The 11,451-nt window shown below is 50.2% G+C and overlaps 1 protein-coding gene across 1 annotated transcript in view; it reads left to right on the top strand.

Moving 5' to 3' along the window:
* The first annotated feature begins 626 nt into the window (after positions 1–626).
* pcsk7 (proprotein convertase subtilisin/kexin type 7) overlaps positions 627–11,451 on the top strand; it is a 56,093-nt gene continuing 45,268 nt past the window's right edge. The window contains exons 1-4 of the mRNA XM_042343888.1: positions 627–744; positions 6,021–6,563; positions 8,469–8,603; positions 10,892–11,054. Coding sequence (XP_042199822.1) covers positions 6,033–6,563; positions 8,469–8,603; positions 10,892–11,054 — 829 coding nt within the window. The 5' untranslated portion in view covers positions 627–744; positions 6,021–6,032. The remainder of the gene's footprint in view (positions 745–6,020; positions 6,564–8,468; positions 8,604–10,891; positions 11,055–11,451) is intronic.

Genomic DNA, 11,451 nt, shown 5'->3' with positions numbered 1-11,451 from the left:
GCCCCGCCCTCGCCCCGCCCCCCCGCTCCACCTGTCAATCAATCTCAGGCTCCGCTCTGACCTGAGATGGCAACAAATCGGGAAACCGCGAGTTGTTAATCCCAAATAAAAGCATCGTTTGTTTTTACCAAAAATGCTGATCTGACAAGTGCCCGCGGGGGGGGGGAGGGGCGGGGGGGGGAGCGGGGGGGGCGGGGGGGGGCGGGGGGGAGCGGGGGGGGGGCGGGGGGGGGGCGGGGACGGGGGGCGGGGCGGGCGGGGGGTGGGGCTGGGGGGGGGGGAGGGGGGCTGGGGGGGGGAGGGGCGGGGGGGCACTGCAAAGGTTTATACAGTGTTTTATATAAAAACATTGGGGGGGGGGGAGGGGGAGGGGATGATATACAGCTCCACCTCTTTCCCAACATGTAACACACACACACATTACCCCCCACACCCCCCCCACACACACACCCACACACACACACCTCCCCCCCCCCTCACACACACACACACACCTCCCCCCCCCCCCCCCACACCCACCTCCCCCCCCCCCCCCCCCACACACATCCCCCCCCCCCACCCACACACACACACACACACACCCCCTGAACAGCGATCGGAACTGACGTCCATTGCTCGGAAGGGGCGCATCGCGATCGAGTGCAGTGTAAAGACTGAGAGGGACTTCCGCATCGGCGGCCACAGGCAATGCTCAGAGAGGGACTGAGTGTGAGAGACCCATAGCAGCGACTCACACGCGCTCTGGTAAGTTACACACTCACTCACACACTGACACACTCACTGACACACTCACTCGCTCACACACTCACTCGCTCACACACTCACTGACACACTCACTCACTCACTGACACACTCGCTCACTCACTGACACACTCGCTCACTCACTCACTGACACACTCACTCGCTCACACACTCACTCACTCACTGACACACTCGCTCACTGACACACACTCACTCACTCACTGACACTCACTCGCTCACACACTCACTCACTCACACACTGACACACTCACACCCTCACTCACTGACACACTCACTCACTCGCTCACACACTCACTCACTCACTCACTGACACACTCACTTGCTCACACACTCACTCACTCGCTCACACACTCACACACTGACACATTCACTCACTCACTCACTGACACACTCACTCGCTCACACACTCACTCACTCCCACACTGACACAAACACTCACTCACTGACACACTCACTCACTGACACACACTCACTCACTCACTGACACACTCACTCATACACTCGCTGACACTCACTCACTCACTGATACACACACTCACTGATACACTCACTGACACACTCACTCACTGACACTCACTGACACACTCACTCACTGACACTCACTCACTCACATTCACTCACTCACCGACACTCACCGACACACTCACTCACTGACATACTCACTCACTGACACACTCAGTCATACACTCACTCACTGACACACTCACTGACACACTCACTGACACACTCACTCACTCACTCACTGACACACTCACTCACTGACACTCACTCACATTCACTCACTCACCGACACTCACCGACACACTCACTCACTGGCACACTCACTCACTGACACACTCACTCACTGACACACTCACTCATACACTCACTCATACACTCACTCACTGACACACTCACTGACACACTCACTCACTAACTTACTCACTCACACACTGGTCCACCCACTCACTTACTCACACACTCACTCACACACACACACTGATCCACCCACCCACGCACTCACTGACTGATCCACTCACTCACTCACTCACTCACTCACTGACACACTCACTCACTGACACTCACTCACTCACATTCACTCACTCACCGACACTCACCGACACACTCACTCACTGACATACTCACTCACTGACACACTCAGTCATACACTCACTCACTGACACACTCACTCACACACTCACTCACTCACTGACACACTCACTGACACTCACTCACATTCACTCACTCACCGACACTCACCAACACACTCACTCACTGACACACTCACTCACTGACACACTCACTCACTGACACACTCACTCATACACTCACTCACTGACACACTCACTGACACACTGACTCACTGACACACTGACACACTGACTCACTGACTCGCTGACTCGCTGACACACTGACACACTGACACGCTGACACACTCACTGATACACTGACTCGCTGACATACTCACTGACACACTCACTGACTCGCTGACACACTCACTCACTGTAGACTTCTTAGTTGGGTTTGGAGCCCTGAAGTCCGGTGATGGGTTTCCGCGTGTGTCAGACCCCAAAAAACAACTCATTCACTGTTCCGAGACGCCATCCGGCGTGAAGGGCGCTATATCAATGCAAGTTGTTGTTGTTGTTCCACTCCCTCACCCCATCACTCCCTCATTTTTCCACTCAATACAATGTAATATTAATTTGTGTAGTGCCGTTCACGTGGGGAGGCTGTGCTGAGGTTAGTGGATGGGAACAAATGTTAAACACACAAAAACCCTTTGCATTTCTATTCTTGCAGTTGGTTAAAAAAGGGTCTGTGTGTTTGCCCAGCGACACGGTTTGACATATCCTCCCGACGTGAAAGGCTATACAAATGTAATCTTGTTGTTATTGTTGTTGATATCGCAAGTAATGCATCTCAAAGCCTCTGAGCGCCAGGAAACTATGTATCACCCACAGTCGAGGTCAGTAGATCAGCGCCTTGGGACGTCCTCCTGACGTGAAAGGCGCTTTATAAATGGAATCTTGTTGTTGTTGTTGTTGTTGTTGTAGATGGTCTGGGGTTTGGTGACTCGCTGCCTTGCAGACCATCCACTCACTCAACCTCAGCAGCCGACATTACCCAAATCCTACTTGATTCTGCATCCTGCCTGAGGCAGAGGTCAGCAACTTTACTTCAGTCAAACAATTCATTTTGAAAGATATCCTGACACTATTTTTTAGGTTAGGGGTTGGGGACGAGAGAGAGAGAGAGAGAGAGAGGGAGAAGTGGGTGATTAAGATCAGGGAATTTGCAATAATTTACAGTTTATTCCAGAGAAGCGCTTTAAGACTTAGGGTTTGTTGGGTTTGTTGCGTGATTTTATGAATGGGAACGGAGTCCGAGACACAGTTGCAATCGATTGCCACTGAAGCCTTCGCTCACCCTCCTACCCCCACCCTCCCCGCCCTCCACCCCTCCTGATCCCAACCACCAGCTCGGGCGCGGATCTCTGACTGTCCAGCGCCTCGGGGTGTCCGCCTGATGTGAAAGTTGCTGTAAAAGCCATCTGTTGTTGTTGTTGAAGCCCGGTGGGGGGAAGAGACTTACTTACAAGTTGTTCTGTAACTAACGTGTTCCACGGAAACTGCAGGAATGTCACCAGCGATGCATTAACACCACTGTCGGGAGTTTTCAGCCCGTTTCTGTGTCCACTTCCTCTCTCCTTTAGCCAACCATCTCCTTGGAACGACTTGCTCTAAGCAAACAAATAAGTCTGTATTTACCATGCGGTCGCACGTCCTGTGATCTTGTGGATGTTGGGCTTTGGCAGTGGCTCCTGTCTGTCCCTCCCCCCCCCCCCACAATGTTGATGAAGATTTCCGAACTCTTCCCAAACTTTTCCTTGCAGGTCAATTTCCACTCCAGCGATGCCTCTGACTTCACTCCACGCTTGAAATGGACTTGATGATTTTGCTTTTCTCTCTAGATCGGTGTGGTCCTGATTTTTTGACGAAAGGTCATCGACCTAAAACATTCAACTCGCTTGCCTCTCTCTCCATAGATGCTGCCTGACCTGCTGAGTGCTCCCAGCGACGTCTATTTTTATTTTTAGATTTCCAGCATCTGCAGTATTTTGCCCTTTGGTCCAACCTTTTGGCTGCCGAGGGCTGGAAAAGCCACATTTTTGTATTTCGCTTTCAGAAACATAACATAACAACAACATTTACGGGTTATGGAGGAAGTGGGTGGGTCAGATGAAAGGGAGCGAGGTGGGGAGAGCGAGGGTGGGGGAGGGACCGGATGAAATCAGCCCTCATGCTGCCAGTTGGACCACCCACCCTAGTCTAAGCCACAGGAAGACACCAACAACAACTTGCATTTATACAGTACCTTATCCACATCAAATGCCTCAAAACGCAACACAGGGCTTTACTGTAAAGTGTAGTGTCTGCCTATTTGGAGGCCAATGTCCCACAATTTTATCTGGGGGGTGGGGGCTTGTTGGCCAGGATGCCGGGAAAGAGAATCCCCCTTTTTTAATAGCGCTGCAAGGAATTTTAACTGAGGTCCCGGCTTCCTGTTCAGGTGGATGTTAAAGATCCCGTGACGCTTTTCAAAAAGAAAAAGGGAGTTTCTCTCTCCCGCTGTCCTGGCTGACAATTCCCCAAATAAAATTGGTCACTCACTCCATGGCTGTTTGTCCGGGACACTGCTGGCGTTTCGCCCACTAAATACACAGTCACTGCGCTTTACAGTATATCCTGTGAAGCGCTTTGAGACGTCCTGATGACATGATAGGGCGCCAGCGATATTTTGGCCACAAAATACACAGCCAATCCACTTTACAGTATATTCTGTGAAGCCGTTTGAGACGCCTTGGCCACGTGATAAGGCGCTGTCTCAAATGTGAGGATTATTATTCTTATCATTAATAACGCCCACCCTCCTAGCCTGCCCTACGTATCGCAAGTGATTCCAAAGCCTGTGCCCTCGCCCTGGCTCCCGTTACCTGCGCTGACTTATCCCGGCTTCCATGGAGCCGCTGCCCAAGGCCAGTGTTGGGGATGGAGCGAGGCTTGCAGGCTAACCGAGCGGAACGGCATCGGCAAGAAACGGGAAGAATCTGAACTCCATTGTTTCTGTTCTGCAATGTGATTAAGCTTTAGTTCCTCGTTTAATTCTGCAAATTCATTGGCTGTTTCCTGCCTCTCGCAATGTTGCACAACTCTTGGACTTCGGTTATGGATTGAGTTTGCTACCACACATGGTAATGTTTTGGCAACACTTGAGGAAATCAGTAGGAACCCGGTTGTTAGGATATTGGAGGATCGCTTTCCAGGGGGTAAGAATCCAAAAATAATAATAATAATTTGGTCGCTCAATCCACGAGTGTTTGTAGGACACTGCTGTGTGCAATTGGCTGTCGGGTTTCGTCCATGAAATACACAGTCAATTGACTTTACAAAATAGTCTGTGAAGTGCTTTGAGACGTCTCAACGATGTGATAAGACTCTGTATCAAATGCAAGGATTATTGTTGTTGCTGAGCACCCTATTGAATTTAATGAAGATCTCTCAACTGCCTCTCACGTCTTTGTTTCTCAAAGAGATGAGAATCGGTTGAGAGATTATTGCAGGCTGCTGAACAGAGATGGCGGAGTCGTGCTATTTCTCACACCCCCTTAACTAAAATCGCTTTGTGTTGGAAAACAGTGACCCTCTTGCTGGATGTGTCTCGATCTTGGATAATCTTATTCTTGACTTCCTCCTCCCATCTCTCACCACTTCGTGTTTTCAGTAACTTTTAAGTTTTTAAGTTGTCAGCCTATTTCATAATAATAATCCTTGCGATTGATATAAATCCCTAGTCACGTTGTTGAGACGTCTCAAAGCACTTCACAGGATTTACTGCAAAGTGAATTGACTGTGCATTTTGAGGGCGAAACGCGGCAGCCAATTGCGCACAGCAGCGTCCCACAAACAGCCGTGGATTGAAGTGACTAAATTTCATCTTGAAGGGGTTATCACCAATCAGTAATAATAATTACACCAATCGACTAACAACCGGGTTCCTACTTCATGTTGTGTAAACAGAGGTGTGTGGAGTAAGGAAACTGACCTGCCCGGGAATCGAACCCGGATCCTCTTGCTTGCGAGGCGGGGGCTCTAACCGCTGAGCTACAGGACTCCAAGAGTCTACATTGTGAAAGGCCGGGGGGGAGTGGGGGGCGATTTCTGTTGTTTTATTTTTTCGGGTACTCTTTGCTGACTGACGGTGATGCTGTGTTACAGGGATCGGATCTGATGAAGAAGCCCAGGTGGAGAGGGCTGGAGGCTGTGCTGCCGGCCTGGCTCTGCCTGTCAGTGTTCGTGCTCTGGCTCCCCATCGCCCCCTCCAACGGCGACCCCCACCCTGCGGTGACGTCCGGGCTGAGCCCTGAGAGCGAGGGGGAGGTGGGGCCGAGGCCGGGGACGGAGGCCGACGGGGGGACCCTGACGTGGGCCGTTCACTTGACCCTCTCCGATCGCCCCGGTGACCGAGAGGCCCTGGACCGGCTGGCTGACAAGGTGGCCCGAGCGGCGAGGCTGGACAACCACGGGCAGATCGGCGAGCTGGCCGGGCACTACCTCTTCGCTCTGCCGCTCCCCCATCACCCCCTCCCTCGCCCCCCCAGGGACCTCGGGGGAGGGGAGGCGGACTCCGTCCGCAGCAGCATCGAGAGCTCCCTGACGGAGCACGAGGGGGTGCGCTGGCACTCGGAGCAGAAGCTGCTGAAACGGTCCAAACGTGGGCTGCAGTTCAGCGATCCCAAGTACCCGCTCCAGTGGCACTTAGTGAGTCCGGCTCCGCGCTTTCCAACATTCTATTCGTGTCTCGCCCAGAATATACACAGTCACTACATTTTGCGGCACATCCAGTGAAGCGCTTTGGGACGTCTCGAAGACGTGATAGGGCGCTGTATCCAATGCAAGGATTATTATAGTTATAGAGTTATACAGCACAGAAGGAGGCCATTCGGCCCATCGTGTCTGTGCCGCTCTTTTAAAAGAGCTTATTATTATTATTATTATCCTTTAGAACCCAAGGTGGTGAGGGATCTGGACAGCAGCTCAAACAAGTCCTGACCTGACACCTGGAGGGTTTTCATTGTTGATTTCAAAATCCTCTCACACTCACTCATTCTGCCCTCCTGCTCGTCCCTCGTCCCCTCCGCTCCACCACCGGTGGCCGCACTTTCAGCCTCTACCCCCCGAAGCTTTGGAATTCTCTCTCCCCCAATCCCTCCGCCTTGCCCCCTCTCTCCTTCCCCTCTTTCAGATCACGACCGAAGACCTTCCCTTTTGACCGTGCTTAGTGTTAGGGTTATTATTATTCACCTCACCTCACTCCCGCGCCCCCCGGCTCCGTGTCAGGCTCCGCCACTGTTAAGCGCTCAGAGATGCTGCCGTGGGCGAAGGACGCTGTGTAAAGGCAAATTGTTGTTGTCCTTAAGGAGATCATTGACTGACCAGCTCAGCGCTGAAAAACATCAACATTTAAAACATTTCTGTGGTAACTTTTCATTATTTTCAGACTTCAAGAAGCCAACACACTGGGGGAGTGTGTGTGACACAGTGTTAGGGGTGAGGCAGATTTCACAACAAAGCTTCGCAATTTCTTGCACTGCTCCACCCTGAAATTCCTGTTGTGGGATCCTGTTGAACAATCCCCGGCGATGATTAGCTACACAAGACCAGTGCGCCGAAGTGTGTGTGAGCACAGTTGTGTATCTTTCAGTGCTGCTCTCTGACAGATCCAAACAGCAATGTTTTAACTTCACTGTTTGTGTGTCGGCTCAGTCAGTAGCACTCGTGCCTCTGAGTCATAGAAATAGGAGGAGGCCATTCAGCCCCTCGAGGCTGTTCAGCCATTAGATGATGGCTGATCTGTACCTTGACTCCAGTTACCTGCCTTTGCCTCATATGCCTTAATATCCTGACCCTAACAAACACCTCAGCCTTGAAAAGGTGAATGAATCCAGGATCCACAGCCTTTTTGGGGAGAGAGTTCCTGATTTCCACTAGCCTTAGGGTGACAAACTGCCTCCTGATTTCACACCTAAATGGCCCGGCTCTAATTTTAAGATAACATCCCCCTTCTTCCAGTTATGGGTTCAAGCCCCCACTTCAGGACTTGGAATCACACAGTCTAAGCTGATGCTCCAATGCAGTGTTGGGGGTTATTGCATTGTCGGAGGTCCCGTCCTTTGATTGACGTAAAACCGAGATCCCGTCTGCCTGTTCATTTGGACATTAAAGATCACTTTGGCGCTATTCGGGAAGAGAAGGGAGTTTGTCTCTCCCGGTGTCCTGTTTGCACACATCCTCAATTTTTTTCTGGGGGTAATAATCCATTCAAAAAAAATTTTAAAAATAATTTGGTCACTCAATCCACGACTGTTTGTGGGACGCTGCTGTGCGCAATTGGCTGCCGCGTTTCACCCACAAAATATACAGTCAATTCACTTTGCAGTATATCCTGTGAAGCGCTTTGAGAAGTCTCGAAGACGTGATGAGGCGCTGTATCAAATGTAAGGATTATTATTAAGTTTAGGAGAAAATCCCTTTTCTCTTTCAAAAGCGCAGGAGACCTTTACCACACAGTCGGCCATTTGTGTAATGTTCATTTTAAGGCGGAGTTTGGCCGTGTTATTTTAACAGCTGACTAATGGAATTATTCTCCCTCTCTCTTACCTGCAGCACAATCGGAAGAGGGTGGGGATGGACATTAACGTGACGGGGGTGTGGGAACGCAACGTGACGGGCAGAAATGTGACGGTGGTTGTTGTTGATGATGGGGTGGAGCACACCGTGCCAGATATCCAGGAAAACTACGTACGTGACTGTCTAAGTGCTCACATGCTTAATATGTCTATTATACACTTGATGTATATTATAGAGCCCTGTAGCTCAGTGGTTAGAGCGCTCACCTCGCAAGCGAAAGGACCCGAGTTCAATTCCCGGGCAGGGCAGAATGTTAGGCAAGTTTCCTTACTCCACACGCCTGTTTACCTAGCAGTAAAGTAGGAACCCGGATGTTAGTCTAAACAGATGGTAATAATCCCTTTAAAAAAATAATTTGGTCGCTCAATCCTCGAAATTGACTTCCGCATTTCGCCCACAAAATACACAGTCACTCCACTTTACAGTATATTCTGTGAAGTACTTTGAGATGACATGATAAGGCGCTATATCAAATGCAAGGATTATTATGATTATTATTATTTTGTCGGGAAGTGGGAATGAACAGAGATTTGTTCAGTGATTCCAGACTAAAACTCGCTTAAGCCTTATGTTGATAAATATTATAATTGCCCAAGACGTTGGGCACCCGAGGCCCATTCAGTCTCCAACCAAAAAAAACACTGGTCATATTTTATGAAGCAAATAGACAGACTGGTAACACGGGCAGACACGGGGAAGATGAGTTTAATGTGGAGAAATGCAAAGTGATGCACTTTAGGAGGAAGAATGAGGAGAGGCAATATAAGCTGATGGTACAATCTTAAAGGGGGCGAAGGAACAGAGAGACCTGGGGGTCATATAGTAAATCTTTGAAGGTGGCCGGACAGGCAGATACAGCTGTTAAAAAAGCATCCGGGATACTAGGTGTTGGGCTACTTCTCAAACCGTCATTATGTGTGTAAAATAATCTTCAGACTTCAGGTAGATTTCAAAAGTTCTTCTTTATTACCGCACCGCAAACAGGTTACAGTCCAGGCACACTCTTGTGGTTCGAACAAAGAAAAACTTGGCACACATTCCACATATAGGTATAATGCAATGCTGTAATTAAGTTTTGTGCCTACCACTCTCATACCACCCCCTTCTAACTGTCTCTCATATCAAACAATAATAAATTGGTCATTTTCAATCCACGACTGTTTGTGGGACATTGCTGTGCGCAATTGGCTGCCGCGTTCGCCCACAAATACAGTCAATTCACTTTACAGTGTGTTCTGTAAAGCGCTTTGGGACGTCCTCTCGACGTGAAAAGCGCTATATCAAATGCAAGGATTATTATTATTATTATCCCTAACTCGGCCTCTCTAACTGTCCTAATATGAACTTGTTATTCAGTTACTCATCCCTGTCTTTGTTCCCCGTCCCTGGGCAGCTGTCTTGGCCATTCCAGTTTAACCTACTCTATGCTGATTATAAAACCATTAGCCTGAGCAGTTTTTGTACAGGGTCACAATCGGGCATTCAGGCCAGAACTCCTGTTCTCCTTCACTAGGCTTTATAAATAGGGCATAGAATACAAAAGTCAGGAAGTTCTGATAAACCTTTATATAAAACACTGGTTGGGCCTCAGCGAGAGACTGGGTTCAGTTCTGGGCCCTACACTTTAGGAAGGATGTCAAGGCACTGGAGAGGGTGCAAAGGAGATTGATCAGAATGGTACCAGGAATGAGGGGCTTCAGTTATCAGGAGAGGTGAGAGAAGCTCAGATTATTCTCCTTGGAGCAGAGAAGGTTTAATAGAAGTTTTCAAAATTATGAGGGGATTCGATAGGGTGGAGAAGGGTAAACTATTCCCACTGGCGGGGGGTCGGTAACCCGAGGACATCAATTTAAATTAGTTGTTAAAAGAAACAGAGGGGAGGTGAGAAACGTTTTCACGCAGCGAGTTGTTGGGATCTGGAATGCATTGCCTGAAAGGCCGGTGGGAACCAATTCCATTACAACTTTTAAGAGAGAAATAAATAATTATTTGGGGAGAACAAGTTTGCAGAGTTATGGGGAGAGAGTGGGGGAGAGGGGTTGATCAGGGCTATGGGGAGAGAGCGGGGAGTGGGGTTGATCAGGGCTATGGGGAGAGCGCGGGGGTTGATCAGGGCTATGGGAAGAGAGCGGGGGAGTGGGGTTGATCAGGGCTATGGGGAGAGAGCGGGGGAGTGGGGTTGATCAGGGCTATGGGGAGAGAGCGGGGGAGTGGGGATGATCAGGGCTATGGGGAGAGCGCGGGGGAGTGGGGTTGATTTGGAAGCTCTTTTCAAAGCGGCACAGACGCGATGGGCCGAATGGCCTCCCTCTGTGCTTATGTGCTATGTATGATTTAATGAAATCATCTCCTAACTCTTCCTCGGATTGTTATTATTATTATTATATTATATTTCCCAGGCTCCCGAAGGAAGTTACGATCTGAACTCAAACGACCCCGACCCCATGCCCCACCCTGATGAACACGGTGATAACCATCACGGCACTCGCTGTGCCGGGGAGATCGCCGCTGCCCCCAACCACTTCTGCGCTGTGGGGGTTGCCTACGGCTGTCGAATAGCGGGTGAGTTTCCAGCTTTGGTCTCATTCCTGTAGAGTCCCGTAGCTCAGGGGTTAGAGCCCTCGCCTCGCAAGCGAAAGGACCATGGTTCGATTCCTGGTCGGATCAGGGCCAAACCTTAGGCAAGTTTCCTTACTCCACAGAGACAGACACACGGACACACACACACACAGACATACGCCTCTGATCTCGAATTCAAGATCCTCTTCCTCACCTACAAGGCCATTCACGGCCTCGCTCCCTCCTACCTCTCCGACCTACTATCCCCCTACCTACCTGCCCGTAGGTTCCTCTGGCTCCGGTCTGCTCCACATCCCCCGCCCCAACCGCCCTACCATCGGTGGCTTTCAGCCTCTCAGCCCCGAGGCTCTGGAACTCCATCCCCCAGTGCCTTCGCCGC

The sequence above is a fragment of the Callorhinchus milii genome, unplaced genomic scaffold (genome assembly GCF_018977255.1).
Source record: "Callorhinchus milii isolate IMCB2004 unplaced genomic scaffold, IMCB_Cmil_1.0 Scaffold25, whole genome shotgun sequence".
Lineage (NCBI taxonomy): Eukaryota > Metazoa > Chordata > Chondrichthyes > Chimaeriformes > Callorhinchidae > Callorhinchus > Callorhinchus milii.
The sequence above is the reverse complement of the archived record's forward strand: the minus strand, read 5'-3'. Positions and strand labels throughout refer to the sequence as shown.